At 35.8% G+C, this 19018-nt stretch overlaps 2 protein-coding genes across 5 annotated transcripts; one reads left to right on the top strand and one right to left on the bottom strand.

Annotated features, from left to right (window-relative positions):
- Positions 1-503: 503 nt before the first annotated feature.
- Positions 504-10644, bottom strand: LOC18052363 (nuclear pore complex protein NUP155). 2 transcript variants are annotated; one of them, XM_006448102.2, is made up of 13 exons: positions 10195-10644; positions 9701-9870; positions 9209-9335; positions 8835-9097; positions 6883-8536; positions 6590-6802; positions 6174-6421; positions 5671-6085; positions 5218-5423; positions 4269-4626; positions 1910-2128; positions 1334-1662; positions 504-777 (listed from the first exon to the last, which is right to left on the bottom strand). In XM_006448102.2, the coding sequence occupies exons 1-13, from the start codon at positions 10351-10353 to the stop codon at positions 660-662; spliced, it is 4479 nt and encodes a 1492-aa protein (XP_006448165.1). In that variant the 5' UTR covers positions 10354-10644; the 3' UTR covers positions 504-659. The 2 variants fall into 2 exon arrangements, with proteins under 2 accessions (XP_006448165.1, XP_024046388.1); XM_024190620.1 differs by lacking the exon at positions 9209-9335 and having other exon boundaries at positions 8835-9084; positions 10195-10285.
- Positions 10645-15052: 4408 nt separating this feature from the next.
- LOC18052362 (probable UDP-3-O-acyl-N-acetylglucosamine deacetylase 2, mitochondrial) lies at positions 15053-18875 on the top strand. 3 transcript variants are annotated; one of them, XM_006448101.2, is made up of 8 exons: positions 15053-15159; positions 15260-15574; positions 15721-15927; positions 16119-16220; positions 16565-16629; positions 17340-17484; positions 18327-18376; positions 18712-18875. In XM_006448101.2, the coding sequence occupies exons 1-8, from the start codon at positions 15100-15102 to the stop codon at positions 18731-18733; spliced, it is 966 nt and encodes a 321-aa protein (XP_006448164.2). In that variant the 5' UTR covers positions 15053-15099; the 3' UTR covers positions 18734-18875. The 3 variants fall into 3 exon arrangements, with proteins under 3 accessions (XP_006448164.2, XP_024047205.1, XP_024047206.1); XM_024191437.1 differs by lacking the exon at positions 18712-18875 and adding an exon at positions 18452-18465; XM_024191438.1 differs by lacking the exons at positions 18327-18376; positions 18712-18875 and having other exon boundaries at positions 16119-16266; positions 17340-17393.
- The last annotated feature ends 143 nt before the right edge of the window (positions 18876-19018 follow it).

The raw sequence follows: 19018 nt of genomic DNA, 5'->3' as shown, positions 1-19018 counted from the left end.
TTAAAAAAATCTTGGTAAAATGATTTAATTGTTTTTTGATTTACAAGGTCAATACCATCACAAAATGCCGATCCTGTTATTATTCAAGGGGAAAGTTTTTGGAAAAAGATTTTTGTTTTAACAAAAATATTAAGAACTTAATAAAAACTTTTGTTGATTTTCTAAAAACTTATTTTAAACATGTCTCCGTTAGCCCAATTTTACCCATAACATATATTTAAAACTTTAAATCCTTTTAGCCCAACTTTTAATGCCCAATCTAATAAAAACAAAATTTTATATTATAAATTTATAAAATACAATGAAATTTTTTTCTGAAAAATACAACACATAAATTCAGATGTTAAGGCCTGATCCAAAGAAACCCAAACCAATCCGACCGTAGACGTGCTTGGCCCGGACAAAGGTTTTTGCCAAGCCCAACTTCAAGAAGTTATTCTTCACTTTGAAGGATGAATACCTGTCATTCATAATACAGACATGAGATGCTCATTTCTCAGAACTGAAAATAAATGGGGGCCGCTTTCACATTTGAATTGATTACAGTTAAGCATGATGTTGTTACATGAACGTCTCAATGCTGAACTTTTATGTTCTTATTTGCAAAACTAATGCTACAAGAAAAAATTCATTAACATAATACATGAAACAAGAAACACTCAAAATCGATCCAAAGGAAAGGGACTTATTAGGGACTCTTCGAGTTCTCGAAATCCTCGGTAAACAGCCCCTGTCTGGCTCTGTGGCAAAGGCAACCTACGCACCTCCGTCATATACCTGCCATCCCAAATCAAGGAGGATGTCACTAATAAAATCTTCACCTCAGAACATGATCTGTGTTCACATATGATACTAATTCATGAATATGAGCAACAATTTTGTTCACCCAAGTTAGATCATCACCACACTGCAATAGCTAAACAAATCCTCAGGATTTCAAAAAGGAAACGAGAGAGAGATAGAGAGTGAAAAAAGACGAAAAACAACATCATCTACACATACGGTCACCGTACCAAACCAACATGCTATTCATTTTACACACATCAGGTTATCAGGTCCCATTTACAATTTACAATTTTATTTGCCCGTTATCCTAAATTGAAGCCATTAACTGTTTAAAATAGCATAGTAAGGTTATCTGTTAAGAAATTTAAAACTCTTGAGACTTTGCATGCATGTAACAAAACTACATTTACAACTTGTTAATTTAAACCAGACCATAAGCCAATCTTGCACCTTCCACAGGAACACTTCATTCAATCTTTGATAAAAAAGAAACATACATTGCAAGCTTGATGAAACCCAAAAATGGATGAAAAAAGTATAAGTTAACCTGTTTGCAGCACTGGTGATCTTATCTCGAATCCCTTGGTTAATGACTGTTGTTTGATCCGCTGAAAATGTTCCACCTAATATTAAAGATGCTCCTGTAGCGCTTGTACCCATTCTTTTTGCAAATACAGACATTGCCCACTCTCTAAGTACCACGAGCACTGATCGAAGAACGCGTAACCTGAGGTTTGGTGACGGCAAAATAGCTCCACTGGATAATAACTGATCATAAGTGTTCAAAACAGGTTCTGCGGCTCCTTTACAAGCAGCCAGAAGAGCCCTTGCTATATCTTCATCTCCAACAGATTCAACCTGTGAATCTAATCTCTCCTGCACAAAGAGTTGTAATTTTGAAAGGAAAGAAAAAAAGGTAATCATCAGAAAAAGTGTAATGCACAAAAGCAAACATACTCAACTGCAAACCAAGCAATACTCTTACAGCCATAAACACAAAAAGGGTAATCTTTTTCTCCTTTTTGTGAAGGCAAAACAAGTAATCATTAATTAAATAAACCAGTTTGCCATAAACACATACAAGACAAAGTGTGCTTAAATATGCATAAAGGGAGAAATGTACCAGTGCAGCCTTTTCAAGGTGAAGGCATAGAGTATCCAGAGGTAAAACGGCTCCATCCCCAGGATACATATGGGAACCAACCCTCTTCAGTACAGAACACGCTTCAGCAATGCCACCCTTTGAAAGAGCCTGATCAATTAGTCTAGCCCAAGTTTCTCTAATAATACTACTATCAGCATCCCCAGTATAGTTTGCAAAGTATAGCATTTCCAGACATATCTGAAAGCAGTGCAAAAAGGAAAGAAATTTATGCCATGAAATTTAGATTCAAAAGTATGTTTAAAGTAGTATAACAGTACATCTCAGAAGATTAGAAAATACAAAAAAAAAGAAATCAATGGACCTCCTTTGCCATGAAATAGGCAAAGGAGGTCCATTTGTCAAACCATATATGTGGGACCTGATAATTACTGCAACATACAAAGAAATTGGCATGACAACAACAACGCCAAAGAGGCAACAAATGCTATGGTACCATAACTCTATTTCTTACACCAAATGTAGAACCTTCTAGTATAATAAAAAAAATGGAAAAGGTTCCACCAATATCAATCAGGTTTCCCGTAATGCCTATTCCATAACCCATAACAATAGCACTATCAAGAAAAAATGGTCAATATTTTCCACTAACTTCTTTCACATAATACAGAAATGAAAAGACAAGTAAACAAAGGTCCTTATTCAGTTATTCTGCAATATAACACAAGTATGAACCCTCCTTGCGGTAAACTGCAGGATAAAACTTGGTTTTTACAAGGCAATTCTACTTCTCAAATCATATCTACACTTGAGCAAAAGAAGGGAAAGTCAGATCATCAACTAAGCAAATTAAAAAGATTCAATACAACAATAAAGAGACCAGCAAATAAAAGGCCTTAGACTGCACTATAACACAAGTATTATCCCTCCTTGTGGTAAACTCCAGGATAAAACTTCGTTTTTACAAGGCAATTCAACTTTCCAAAACATCTATCCTTGGACACAAGAAGGAAAAATCAGATCATCAACTAAAATAAATAAATAAATGAACGTTCACCAGAGATTCACGAATCCAAACTCTATAATCCTTCCAGAGGCAGTTCAAAGAAATGCTTACAATCAATGACAATAAGAAGCATATCAACCAACCTCTTTGTCATCCACATTTTTAATAGAGTTAAAACTCAATCTTGCTCAAGAGAAATCCAATTCTTCTCATGAGCACATTATGAGAGGAAAGAATCTACAAAGAAGAGAGAAAAAACAAACAGAAAAATAAACCTCCTATTATCACCTCCCTATCACGCACATTAAGCTACTAAAGGGAGGAAAAAACACTGCAGAGTGCCCCGCAGATATCTCGTTGAGCATCTTACAAATCCAAAATCCTCCTATTAGATTGTATCCTTATTTACTTCTCACCATGACATTCCAGAGGAAACTTCTTGAAAAGGAACATTCACTGTCATTTACCAATTAACACCACTCAAAAACTGCCTTTTGTTTTAGATCAGAACAGTTACAACAGTAAGGTGAGAATAAAAATGGTAGCAACAGCTCAGGAACAAAGATAAGTTCAATCACTTGAGGGATAATTATCCAACCACTACTGCTCCAAAAGCTTGAGTGAGCAAGCAAATGCACTTCAAAGTAGTTAGAAACTCCTCTAGCTTGATTCATAGACCTTACTCACTTCAATTTACTAAGTGCCGGCCAATTATCACTTCATTCTTCATTTATTTACTCATTGATAAGATTATTATCACTTCTTGCACCATGTTTGAGGAAAACCCAAGCCATTTCTTTAAAAAAAGACCTTTATCTGAACCAACTAAATAAATGTCTTCATCATAATTTAATCATGCACAAATAAGACGACCATGAGATTCCACCTTCAGCAATTTGTACATAAACATATGTTTGAACGGGAGAAATGCAAAATTTTTTTATGCAACTTAAATTTAGAAAGTAAACAGTAATTCAAGCCAAAAATTCATTGTTGTGACATAACAAATGAAAAAAAATCATAACACAAAGTACTTTATAATAATATTGAAGATTCCATAAATTTATACTAAGTTATACAAAAATAATAATAGAATTCAGACAAAGGAAATCATGAGTCTCCTAGCAGGATAAACCTCTGGATGGAATAACAGGAGTTATCGTACTTATTATACATAGAAAACAAACTAATTCACACAATAGGTACAGAACTATGGTAAAACTTTAAACAGAAATCCAGTTTTCCAGTAAGCCATCCATTAACTGAAGCTCAAGGGACCAGAAAGAAAAAAGACAGACAGGAGCAACTTAAATGCTATAAGTTCATCTTGTATTTATTTATTAAAATGAGAATAGATAGAGAAACAAGGAGTACCTCCCAAAGTTCAAATGGCACTGCATATTCATTATACAGTTGAGTGATGCTCTTTAAATCTAATGACAGCTCTTTGGCTTTCTCTCGCACAATTTTTGCATAGTTAGCATCAGTTGTTGAACTGCTATCAGGGGCTGATCCATTTTGAGTAGACTCAGACATATCAACTGAGGTTTCTAAACTGGAAGCTATAGCCTCCAGTTCCTCTTTGATTTTTGTTTGGAACCGAAGGACAGCAAGCTTCCCTTCAAGTAAATCTAACAATCCATTATCAAAAGCACCCCGAGTTGAACCCACCAGACTGTCACTGTTGGTTGCATTCTTGGCCTGTAAAATGGCATTGCTTAGGTATTGACGCCTGCCAGTGACAAGAAGAGAACAACTATCAGATGATAAGCATGCTGGGGCAAGAGATGGAAATTTGAACTGGGCAACCGAGGAAACAACCACATGCAACCTAGTATAAATTTGGTTAGCAGTTTATCTTGACAAATAAATCTAATAATGGGATCAGAAATCAGAAACTTAAATTGAGTGATCATGGGTCCTACGTGTGTTAGTCTCAAAATGAGATTCTTAGGTATACATGTATACTCAATCTATAAAAGTTTCTCACACTTTTACTTATCCACGAGAACAATACAAGCACTCAACTGATCAAATCTGGCCAGCACAGGTTAAATGAGGCCAGGGAAAAAAACTAGTTTAAAAATCAATCTCCCCTCCCAACCTAACTCCATCTATTTATTGGATATCTTGAAATAGTTGTCTAATTCTGGATAGTTAAAAACCAAGAATCGCATTCATTTTTGAATTGATGCCATCTCGGCCCTACCCAAAGCAAGTTTCAATACTGAATCGAGCATCAATTGCCCAGAAAAACACAAGACCCATGGGAATTTTAGAAACATAATAAAGAGTATAACAGGCAAAAGAAGAAACTGTAGACCTCTGATCAAGAGTAGGAGCATCTTTCTCGTCAGTTGATCTTCTCTCAGCAAGCCTTAGCAACACATGAGCTGCAAGTAAATGTTGTCGTTTCAAGACATAATATCGTGCCAAAAGATCAAAGTATTTGGCTTCATTAGATGGGATAGGTGTTCCTGTTTGACCCATCAAAGAAGCTGCTGATGTTATTCCAGAGACAGCTCGAACCTGAGACAGATAACAGAAAAATGCAAATAGGAATAAATGAAAACTTCAGTTGATATGCCTGCTTAAAATTTCAAATAGGTAACCAACTTTAGGTGCAAAGGTTTTGGTGCAAAATAACTAGAGTAATTTTTTTTTTTTTTTGATAAAGAATAAAATCAATATTTGACATCTTAAGGTGACTTTATCACGTTTCATCTCTTTAAGTAAAAACCAATATGGGAAAATCCAAAATTGAAATAGTTAAAACCTCTTGTATGGGCTCGCGACCAGCACTTTGCAGAAAAGGCACCAAATCAGGACCTCCGTACTCCAACAGTTCATTTTCAAGGCCCAAATCAATCATTGTTCGATAAAGGTACTCATGAAATATTCTATCAGGTGACTGGACACCAAGCTGAACAATCTGGCATATATATTTCTTCCGTGAAGCTGGATCAAGGGCAGACCGTGGTCCAGCAGGTCTAACAGGAGACCCGAATTCCCTCTGTGAAGAGTCACCTTTCAGAGATCGCAAAGCACTGGTTATTATCTCATAGCATTGTTGACGCTGAACAAGTGCATATTCTCGAGTTGCTGCATCAATTTGATCATTGAAAGCATCACCAGCTGGGTCAAGAGCCTGTGCCTTTTGCAGAGGTAAGCGAACCACAGCCTCATAAAATCTGCAGTGATCAAAGACAATGATCTGATTCAGGCATACACAAGTTAAAGAGCAGTACCTCTAGCCTTGAATTTGATATTTAAACCGACCTTAAGTCCTCAAACCGTCTGCAAACAGTTCGTAAATCTGCAGACTCAGGGACCTTACTCAAGAAATTGAAGGCCTCTCTAGCAAGATTCTCCTTCTCCTCAGAGTCTGACGTTACAGCTGCCCTTTCAAGACATTCCACCGCTAAAAAGAACTTGTAATCAGATTCCTTGAAATAGCTTGGACACCCCTCTCTAAGTCGCCCACTAATATCATCTACTGTGCCCCTTCCATCAGGATCAGTATAATACTGGAGAAATGAATGACAAAAATGACATCTGTTAAGGAATTTATGCAGAATGGAGATGGCGATGGCAGCTAAAACCACAGCAGTTAAGAACACCTAGGTGAAACAGATGAAGGTTTTGAGCCTAAATAAAAGTCAACTCTAACAATGTTTAATGTAAACACGCATTACCTCCATCAAAGCAGAAATAAGCCTTGTAGCAAGACGGTCACCCTCCTCCGAACAAACTAGTTGACAAAATGTCAGTTGAACCAATTCCTGCCGCAAATTAGCATCAAACCCTTGAACCAACCGCGTCACATGATGCTGAGAAAGAAGCTGGAGCAAAAACAAAGCTTCAGCAGATCTAAGAAGCAACTGCCTGATGCATTCCATTGCCCTCACCTGTTCGCAGAACAGACCTGTAAGTCTTCAAAACAAATGAAAAGTACAAAAACAAGAATGCTTCAGATTTTTTATCACACCTCTATTGCAGCCAATTCAGCAGGACTATATGGTAATCTTTGTCTTTTAGTTGATGTCCCAGCACCATTCGAGTCAGCATTTCGTGAGTAACTACCAAATAAATTTCTAATTAGACTCTGATCACCAGCAACTGAATCTGCACCAGTTCCATACAGAATAGAACCACTCAAGTCCCCCATACCGGCTACGTAGCCATAAAGTCCCCTTCTCTGGTTCCTTATACACCTTAAAAACTTCTCCAAAGAACGAATCTTGTTTTCAAGCACTTGCATAGCCCCAGAAGAAAGTCTACATACAACGACCCCGTTTTCAGATATGGCATCTCCTTTCATGACCATTACAGGAAGTTCCCAAAGAGGAAATAGCAGCCTTGACGCACACAGGCAGAGCCCTTCATATGCACCTGAAAATACAGGCTCAGCTTCTTGAACAACCTGCCCCATGCTGAATCCCCCTGCTGCTGTCCTAGTGTTTGCCAATGCATTACTACCTTCAAGTTGTGGCATCCCAACAAGCCTTGGGTCAACAAAAGCTTCGGCAGCCTTCTCGGCAACGGCATTGCTTATAAGATTTTCAGAATGAACTATCCTAGCAGCTAACATCAAACACATTGCAGCTGCCTCGCCAGCTCCAAAACGATTAAAAAAGTCTTCTAAAATTGATCTTGGAGAGTTCAACTCAAACAATCTTCTCAGAATATCAACAGGCCTGTTGAATACTACTTCCATCATGCCCATAGTACTAAAAACAACAATTCTCCTCCTTGGAAGTATATGTTGGGTTGAAAGGTCACCTCTAGCCCAAAGTTTTCCAGATGACTTTTCACAGGACTCCCCGGAGATTTCAAATCCACAAAATTCAAGTTCTGAGTATAGAGATTGAACAGTGGTAGCTGTGTCCGGTAAGGGTAGAATATCTGTCACAGAAAGCATTCGGCCTTCAACAGGTAAAGAAGTCACAGATTCCCTAAGCGCACGAGAAATCCTAGCACTTGTCCCTAAACTACCTGTCGGATATGACTGTGAACTGGGGTCCTTGCTGACAATTATAAGAGAAGACATGGTTGGTGGTGATGCATCAGAAAGGACAAGGGTTCCAGCTGAATAATATGCAGTTTCAACCTTTAAGGAGATATCATCACTCTGATTTCTGCCAGCTAGAGATATAGCTCCAAAGCCAAGCCCTCCACCAACCCCTAAGGGTGGAGAAGGCCTAGTAGTTACAACTTTTAAACAGCTTGGCCTAAAATGGTGATTGTTGAATCCACCCACACCACCAACAGTGCCACTGTTACCACTAGATGCAGAAGTGGAAAGGTACATCCTTCTTCCATCTGACAAAACAGCAACAAGGTGCAGCCACTTCGATTCAAGAGTGGACAAAGGTGAAATGGATACTACAGATGGCTTGGTTGACCGATGGGGGGCTCTTTGTCCCGTTGTTTGTCTACCTCCATGATGGGTATCTCTCTGATTGAACAGGTTCCTTTCTTCAGCCACCTTCTTCAGGGGACCATCTCCATTTGGGCCCAAAACAAAAACCTGAAGTTTCATCTCCTCAGTTCGTGCATACAGAAGCTGTCTTTCATTGTCAAAAACCAGTTCAACAATGGGGTCAACAGCTCCAAATCTAAATACATTTGGCACAATCCACCTGGAAACATCATTGAGCATGTTTTTTAACATAGTGTAAAAAGGAAATCAGTTTTATAACATTTCACCAAGGATAAGTGGGATAACCAACCCCCAAGTAAATTACACATTAAAATAAATGAAACTAGAAAACCAAAATGTATTGATTCACTGTCACAAACAAATTCAATTGAACAAAAATGAAATACAATCTTGTGAATTTAAAGCAGCTAAATCATAAAGAAGCTTAAATCATCAGTATAAGATAATAACAGCGTGAATGGCATGTTTCAATCTGTGGCATCTACTCATAAAACTACCTTGAGATGACATTTCCAACACCTGCAGTATGGCAAACTTTACGGCAACGCTTATACCAGCCTGAACCAGTGGTGTACAGCAACTCATAAATGTTGCCATCACGGCCGGCTAGGAGAATACGCCCCTTATCAGAGCATGTTACACAAGTCATGGTGACCCCATCTGATGGTACTGTGTATTCAGGCAAAGGCTGCAGTGAAATCTCCGCATAAGGATCTGTACCATCACCTGCTCCTGAGCAGCATACTCCTACAAGAATCAACTGATAAAAAGAATAGGAGGAACATTATTATAGCATAATAACTATGCTTAATTACTACTAACATAGCTCACTGTCAGAAGGGGGAGGAAAAAAAAAGGTTAGGGCAACAACCTCAACTGGTGTTGCTAAAATTAAAAGGTATTGGATAACTTCTACAAAAATGCCAGGTTTAGATTTGGCGAGACCAACGGCACAAATAACTTGTTCCTCCCCAGTATATTCAGGACATTGACCATCCCTAACAATAAAAATGATGTTAGAGAAGATATCACTATGTAGAAAATAAGATGAGAACAAACCATAGTAGCAAGATGAATACCACTAAGTAAAAATTTCCTCCTTAAGGATAATACTAGTGTCTTTCAAAAGCCAATAGTTGATCTAGAAATGAAAGAAAAGGCAATAAACTTGCAAAAAAAGAATTCATAGAGAACAAACCCATATGCAGATTCGAGAACTGAAGTGCTATATACCCTATTTTCTTCGTTTAGATGAATTTGAAGCCTTATCAATATTGTTACTATTTTCAGAGACCCATGACCAACAACTAGTAACACAACATCAGCATGCTGAACTATTGCAAAGGTAATAAGATAATCTTACCACTTGTCAAAACGCCAAAGAAACAAAGAATTATCCACTGATGCCCACGCCCTGTGTATCTCCGGAAATATTCCACATAAAGCATTTCCTTCACCACCAGCCGCATTATACCTCTCAACAAGCACAGTAGGCAAGTCCCATGTATCTACCACCTCAACTAAAGGAGGCCACTGCAATAAAATTATTAACCGTAAAAAATGAGCTGCTTCTTCAGTACTCACTGGGGATGCATTAAAATTGCCTCTTTTTTTTTTTAGGAATTACTTCCAAGAAGAAGCATCTGCACGTTCTCCACCCACCCCCCGGCCACCGGGCATGATTAAATATTCCCCCCTATTCTAACTAATGGCTTTGAAACACAAACTGATAGATCCATATTCAAATAAAAACTAACTCAAACTACCATAAGGCTGACATGGCACCAATTTTCTTATAAAACAAACTAACTCAAGTAAATATGAAAGTATGAATTGAATTTTTGACCAACAATGTACCTCTCTAGGGTGAGTCGTGTAGGGGTGGCTGGCGTATCTGGAAGCTTCCAGAGCCTCTTCCACATCAAGCTGAGACGCAACTTCCCGTCCAATGCGGTCGCTCACAACGAGGCCCGCATTCGTCACGTCGCGCATCAGAATCTCCTCCTCTGACGACATGTCGTTCGAAATGTAAAGCCCCGGAATCAAGAATCAATGCCGGAGACCAATAGAATCGGTCTCCGAAATACAAAAATTAAAATGCTAGGGTTTTATCGCAGTTTCGCGGGAACCAAAACGGGGGAGGATTTGATTTAGATTGAGAGAAAAATTTAAATTGGGAAAGAGAGAGAGTGTGGCGGGTTTTGAAGAGAGTGTCGTGGTCGTGTGAATTTCACACGAGTAAAACAAATGGGGGTTTTTAGGAGGGTTTTCTCTGTCAGTGGCGGGCAAATTAAGCTCGATTTGGAGGTGGTCTCTAATCTCATTTAATAAAAAAAAAACTTTTTTTTTAAGAAATAAAAAATATGTATCGATTATGGCAGCAAAACAAAAGTAATGCATTGTTTGTACTTTGGAAGTGACTTTATGTGTTTCTTTTTTTTATATATTCGCTTACAAAATTTTATTTAACAGACATTTCAAATATTTTACTAAAAAATTAATGGGAAAAACTGTCGAATATTTCTCCATAATTATTATTTTTTACTTTTTTTAATTCTCAAATTTCATTGGACGGACTGTTTAGACCCAGGAACTACTATTGGAATTTAAATATTCAAATTTTACTGTGCAAATCCACCCAATCCACCAGTGATACTCGAGAATCCATGATAAATTATTGAAAGTTTGTGCGAAAAAAAAAGCCTAAAAAAATAAAATTGTAATATTTTAACAAATAACAAGTCCATTGATAGTTTTTGATTCTTTACTTTAAAAAAAATCACTCTATGTTAGTTAAACGTAACATACACACACTCACAACAATAATAACATATTCCATTATTAATACTATTACTATAAGTGTGTGTATATTACGTTTATCGTAACATATTACTTGTCCTTTAAAAAATCGCAAACATTAATAACAAACCCTAACATATTTATACGCACCAAACACGCCCGGGGTACTCGTGACTGATGGTAAATCAACATCGTGTGAATATGGTTTTTGTCGTGACACGTGACTAGGGTATAATTGGCATTGCGTGTACCATGTTATCGGGGGTAGCAGTGGAAAGACGGACCAACGATCGGGGGTAGAGGTGGAAAGAAACGTAGGTAATAATTGGCATTATTGACACATGGGTCAGGGTGTAATTGGCAATGTGAGCACAAAAGCCAAAACCGTAGGGTATAATCGGCAATGTCTTGGTGCTTTTTGAACTTGTTAATTCTCAGTCTGGAAGCTTTTCCAACTGCTATCATCAGTTTCGCCGACCAACAACAACACGCAGAAGCAGAGCAGCCTTCTGGACTTGCAGTTGAGTTTGTTGACATTGAATTCAAAGTCAAGCCTGGATTACAATAACATTTCGCAGCTATATATGATTCATCTCTTACCAATTTTTTTTTTTTAATTTCCTACTGTTGTCGTAATGTCTCAGAATTTAGAAATGTGGATCCCTTACGTTAAGTTAATAGTAACGTACATCCACATACAACAACAGTACTGACGGTGGAATCCGTTATTGTTACTGTGTGCGGCGTAACATAGCAGTGGCCTATAAATGTTTTGTGTTGCAAGCCGTGTACTCTACGTCTCGGAATAGATGATACTCTTTTCTCCACAAAATTTTATACAAATTTTTATGTCATAACATAATTGGTTGAATGAAACAAAAACACACCAAAAACTATGCTCTTTTTTGGTAAATTAAAAAAATTATAACTTACTTCCGGTGTAACTTCGTTTTGTGTGTGATTTTTAGGAATTTTTTTCATAATTTAATTAAAGCAATCGTTGGTTTAATTAAATTATGAATCAATGTCAGCTTGGATAAATTTTATTTGAAATATTTACTTTTTGCATAATATGAATATATGTCGACAGATAAATCATTTATAAAATTGAAAATCGAAAGACTACTAGTTAAAGGAAAGTAAAATTCAAGGTAGCCCATTTGTTGAAATGCTCTCGTTTTTTTTTAAGAAAAAAAATTGAAAAGGAGGAACACCTTATCTTTGTTTTCTATTTTTCTTTTTTCAAACAAAATACTATTGTAAAATTTCACATTAGGCATAACAAGTCATCCATTTTTCAACAACATTACATCTAATATTTGAAAATTGAATTTGCAGGCAAGTCCCAAATCACACTTCATTTGACGTTTCATTAAGGAACGACGGGATGTTCAATGGCATCTGGCGCATGTTGTCTGTTGGGTTTTCGTTGGAAATGGCATGTCGTTTTTGTGTTCTAAAGAAAAATGTCATGAGATTTGTATGTTTCACTACACAACGACACATTATCTATTAAGCTAAATTCCACGTGATTTTTATAAAAGTAAATGGTCATTGTTTTTTTAACAATTAATTAGAGTAATAAATTGTTTCAATTATTCATATATTAAATAAAAGCATTTTGGAATAAATGAGCAACCTTCGATTTCTTTTTGGTTCAGGCAATGGTGGTTTGATTTTTTAAGTTTAGTTTTGTAATTGTCTCTTTATCGACATATGAATATTATTTAAGATTTCCTTACAATACTTCAGATTCATGTCATTCAATAGGGGATAATAAGAAAATCTAACATAATATAAACTATATCAATTTACAACATTCACGGTAAATTTATGAATATTGTAAACTCAGGAAATCTTATTATACCCATATTTTACCTAATCTGATTCGATGACATAAAAAAATCGTCTCCTATGCTTGAGAACCAACATCCAATACCATTTTATAATCTAAACATAATAAAATAATACTAATTTTAATCATATAATATGTTGCACTCTGAATAATAATCTCATGTAATAAAAAAAATGACGCGATTCAGTTTTTTCTCCTACATCTCGTGGTCGCTATATACGGCCTTTTGACTCAAGTAAAATAGTATTATATGACATCATTACATATATGCTGTGTTTACTTGCTGGAGTGGGAGTAAGGAGTGTGGATTCCTCCCACTCAAGCGTTTACTTGCTTAAAATGGCCACGGATTGGGAATCCCACTCCGTGGGCCCACTCATTTTTTGAGTGGGGAGTGGGAGTGGGACTCCCATTGGGGGAGGTGGGAGTGGGAATCCACTCCCACCTCTCTCCTTTTTACCCTTTCATTTTTAATTTAATTTAATTTAATATTTTATAATTAATAAAATAAAATAAATAATATTTATTTGAATAATAATATTATATTTAACTAAATAATAATTTACATTGATTCTAAGTTAAAATTATTTTAAAATAATATTATTATATTAATAGAGAATTAATAAATATAATATTATTATATTTATTTTTAAAATAGTAGTACTATACTTATTTAATATTAATAATAATAAATAGTTTATTCTAAGAAAATATTAATTTTGTACTAAATAATATTATATTATTATTTTATATAATAATAAATTTAATATAATTATATTAAATAAAATAAAATAAGGTTTCATTTTATATTAAAATTAAAATTAATAATTTATTGTTCATAATTAAGAATATTAATAATTATAATAAATTTACAAATATAATAAAATAAATATTATTCATTAAATATATTTTTTATTAGTTTTGTAATTAAAAACTATAATTCTTTAAATAATGATAAAATTATAATTTAAAACTATTTACTCCCAATCCAAGACAAAGTAAACACATAAATTGGATTCTGATCTCTATTCCATGTTTCCATTTCAGTATAAGTAAACAACCTACTCTCACTCCCACTCCACACTCCCAATCCTAAGATTCCCACCCTTCAGGATTCCCAATCTAATCTAAAAAGTAAACGCTACCATAATTATTTAAAAGCAAAAAGTTGCACAATACGAACATTGTTTCAAGGCATCTGAGTGGAAAGGGAATGAGCAAACTACAATATTAAACGTATTAAATAATAATGAATCCAGCATGCTTGCATTGATGCAAATTAAAATTAAGAATACTGATATTTGAATGCGAGCAAGATGGAAAATGATTACTGTTTAAGTTACTGTATTATTGCAGTACATAAAGCGATAACACTATCCGTACTACAGTGCTATCAATTCTATTATGGTGATATTTTATTGGTGACTAAATTATCAAATTTTTTTTTTTTAAAAAAATAATGATTTAAAAAGAAATTTATTTTGGCGAAAGAAGCAATCCACAACACTCAAGAGTCTGAGACTTTGTGCAGGGGAAATGAACACCATCGAAATGGATTACAGTTCATGCTACAGTTTATTGTAGCATACAAAGTGATAACATTGTTCATGTCACAGTGCTATCGTTTCTATTATGGTAATATTTTATTGGTGACTAAGTTTTACCCTTTTTTTTAAAAAAAAAATTAACGATTTAAAAAGAAATTTACTTTGGCGGGAGAACCGAAGAAGCAATGCACAACGCTGCGAGTTTGTGCAAGGAAAATGAAACAAAATGTTGAGTTTAAGTTGTCTTTTGCTGGAGTTCAAGCCATGTTTCGTTAAAAGTCATTTTTCGCATATGGCCTTTTGGGATTTTAATTTTATTAGAGCCATTAAAATAATTTTTTTTTTTTTTAAGTGATCACAATTTCAATAAGTGAGGTTTTCAATACATCAAAAACAACACGCTCCCGCCAAAAATGAAGAAATTAAAAAAAAAAAAAAAAAGGTTGCTCACCCTTCAGTGTTACTTTGATCTGTTTAAAACGACAGAACGACATCGTTTGACTACTGACTGATGCAGAACCAAAGCCATTCGAAATTCTTTGGCACAGCAGATTCACTCCGATGACTCTCTCCGCCACCTTCAATGCGATCAAGTCTTCAAACGTCATCTCCTGGAAATCCGTACGCTCTCGCTCCCTCTCTCTTTCTCTTCCTCTGTTTCGTGATTCCATTGCATTTTGTTTGGCGACAGAATTGAACAAAAACACAATTTTGGTGACAGACGGGTAGGCTTCAGCAAACCCTAGCGGGATTTATAGAGAAGACCGGCAAGACTCTGCACTCCGGCAACGTTTCAACGGTCAGATTGTGTCCGGAGTTTGCTGGTAAAGGAAGGTACTTTGAGTTTCGATCCAGGTTGATTCCTGCTTCCATTGATTTCGCCAAAGAGTCTCCCTTGTGTACTACGCTTTTTAAAGACGGAGTTCAAATTCGTACTGTTGAGCACTTGCTCTCCGCTTTGGAGGCTAAGGGTGTTGATAATTGCAAGATCGAAATTCATAATATGGTTGCTGACGATCAGGATGTCGAGGCTGAGGTTGGTGGCTTGGTGCTATTGCTTATTTTTAGTTAAAGGCACATCCGTGTGCAAAATTTTAAAGTTCAATTTTATGAACGTTGATAGTATTTTTTCAATGAATGCCGATGGTTAATATTGATAATCCCAACAATTAACTGAGACAGGTTCCTATTTTTGATGGGTCAGCAAGTGTATGGGCAGAGGCAATAGAACAAGTTGGTTTAAAGGAGGCCTTGGATTGTCATGGAAACAATGCTGAAAAGGTTGCACCATTTTTAAATCAATCAATCTACGTGCAGAGGGAGGATTCTTTTGTGGCTGCTTTCCCTTCTCAGAAGGTTCAGATATCTTATGGAATTGACTTCCCCCAGGTAGGTTGCTGCATTTGTTATTTGCTTGGTGTGGCTTTATGCTTACATACAGTACTCATTGTTTTTTGTTTTGATTTGCTATGTTGTATTTTGTTATTTATTTCTATATTTTTTTTTCTTTTTTTCTTTTTTATACTTGAGGCACAAAGACTCTCTCGTGATCCGTCTAAAGTCCCAGTTTGTTGTTTCAGGTTCCTGCTATAGGCTGCCAATGGTTTTCCACAACTCCCTTGGAAGGCACTTGCTATGCAATGCATATTGCATCTTCTAGAACTTTTTGCATTTATGAGGAGGTCTTTTTCTTTCTCTCAAGCTGTAGCCTTGCACCACTCAACAGGGGTATCATTTTTACCATTTTTAGTATCATACTGTGCTCTAAAATGGAGTGTACATAATCTTTGTAAGAGAAAGGGCTGTGATACTAGTTTTTAGATTAATTATTTTCTAACAGTGGTAGCATGACTAATTTGTACTTTTTCCTAAATAAGGAACAGTAGAACTGTTAAGCTAAGTATATTTTCACCATATAAATAGAATTGCTTAAATTGAAAAGTCATTTTTCTTAAAAAAATTTTAATTGGCCTATGTTCTAATCTTTCGCTGCTAATGCTGAATGTCTGTGGGAAAATTCTTTCAGGTGGAGCGTATGTGCAATGCTGGATTAATTAAAGGGGGCTCATTAGACAATGCCATTGTTTGTAGGTGAGTAATAAATGTCCACAGATGCAAATCAGTTGGACTGGGGGGAGTGCCAACATGTCTGTTGGCATTAAAAAGAGTGAGCATTCTTTAAATGACGAGTGCTTTACTGCTTTTTCATATTAATAGTAATGCCCAGGCCTCTTAAACAATTTGTGAGAACCAGGGTTAATGTTATGAGTTGACTCCTAAACAATGAATTCAAAATGTTAATGGTAATTTGTTTGTTTTGAGGCCTTAGTACAGAGAAAAATGGTTGCCAGTGAGCTTTCCCAGTGGTTTTGGAAAATTGTCATTTCTTGTAAATAGGATAATCACATGTACTATGAATGTAACTCAAATTTATACAACTTGTGCTGGGTTTAAATGGAACCTGACTGTCTGATTTACATAATATGGATTTCATAGAACTTCTATCTCAAATGTATCATATGCTAGACTGACATGAAACCTAGGATTCAGTTTAGGCAAGTTATCAGTGCTAACTTGGCATAATTATAAAGTGTGTTCAATTTCTTCTTCTTCACTAAAAATTTTAAAAAAGAATGATAAACATGGAGGTTGAAAGCTTTAGATGAAAGCATTAAATGATTATATCAAATTTTCTTCTTGTAATGAGCCTACATGTTGATGATAAGAGCCCAAACCTTTGTTATATTCCTTGCATTTTCATAGTTTCATTAAATACTTTATTGGTTCTTTTTCTTCTGCAGTGCCAGTGAAGGTTGGTTAAACCCCCCATTGCGATTCCCTGATGAACCTTGTCGCCATAAGCTGTTAGATTTTGTTGGTGACTTATCCCTCTTTGCAAGGAATGGTAGTCAAGGGCTTCCTGTGGCACACATGGTTGCTTTCAAGGCATGTGTCTTTGCTTTCTCAATTTTCCCCATGATGTATAATCTCTATGGCAGAAAATTATTGATAGTGGATCATTGATGTGTGAACTTAGACAAAAGTACTCTGCTTTAATTTGAAGACGATTTGATGTTAGTTTGTGGTTGTCCAAGATGTACAGAAAATTATGTAACTAATATCTATCATTATGCATCCTTTTAACCAGAAATTAAACCAAACATTTCATACAGTTTGCTCTTACGAACTAACCCAAATATGAATAAATCACATCCACTGTCAATCATTGTGGCTTGCTTCTTAGCATAATTAAAATGGGTCCCAGATCTCCCCAGTTTTCTGTTGAAATTTTTGAACTGTGTTGACACTTGAGTGTGAAAATTTGATTCACATGAAGAGTTTGTTCTGTTTGCATTTTCATAAGCAGTGGTCTTTTCACCCTTGCATTCAGATTCTGTACACCTTCTGAAGTTGGGTAAAATGGAATTGCCCTTAATTGTCTTTACGCTTCTGATGTTTCTTCTGTTTGAAAAGATAAGTTGTGTAGTATGAGTAAGGAATGAAAGCAATAATTCAGCATTTCTGGAACATTGACAAAATGACCGATTACCACAAGTCATGGATAAATGAAGGACTTAGGGTGCTTTTAGTGACCAATTTTTTGAAAGATTCAGGTGCATTCATTTGGATGTATTTTGCTATAGTTAACTCAATAAAGATTTCATATTGTTGTAGTAATTAATAATAATTATAATTTTTTATTTTCTCTCAAGCCTGAATGAATATGATTGCTCATTTAATCTTGGTCTCTTACCATTTGGCTAACAATAGCTTTGTATCCACTGCAGGGGGGCCATGCATTGCATGTTGATTTTGCACGCCGCCTATCTGGCGTTATGTAAGTGTAAACATTTGACTTTGTACATTTTCTAGTTGGAGACATGGTGGCGAATGCTGATTCATTTTTATGCAGCTAAGCATCTTTCAACTTCATGAAAACTGATGCTAGAATTGTGAACATGTTAGGATGTTGTGTGCAACATTTAATTCTTGAAGTTCTAGATTCACTACCACATAGACTAGGTTTCAAGTTGTGATGGATTGAAGAATTAGGTCAGACAATTCAAGTTTTGTGTTAAGGGTTTTCAAGTTACGTTTTCAAGTCTCTTCGTGTTAAGTGGCTTCCAGGTTAGAATTTGAATTTTAACAAGGTGTGTTGTTGAATGACTGCAGTAATAATTATACACAACGTTGAAGGAAATCTCTCACACACACTCTCTATTGACGTCTGATAGGCTTTGAGATATCAAATATCAGATTAGCCCGTCCTTGGCTGCCAATTCCCTTGTATTTCCATCAGATTGTACTGCATCCTTTCCAATTTTTATCTACATAATCCTAACTATCAATTTATTATCCATCTCAGAGTTGCAGTTGAATGATAAATACAACTTGTTCTACAAATTTGCAAATACAGATTTGTCATTGGTAGTTGACTTAACAACGATGGAATATATTCGTGTCAAAACTACTTTAGAGG

This window comes from Citrus clementina, unplaced genomic scaffold, assembly GCF_000493195.1.
Source record: "Citrus clementina cultivar Clemenules unplaced genomic scaffold, Citrus_clementina_v1.0 scaffold_2, whole genome shotgun sequence".
NCBI classification, from domain to species: domain Eukaryota; kingdom Viridiplantae; phylum Streptophyta; class Magnoliopsida; order Sapindales; family Rutaceae; genus Citrus; species Citrus x clementina.
Note: the sequence above shows the minus strand (reverse complement) of the source record. Positions and strands in the feature narration are given on the sequence as shown.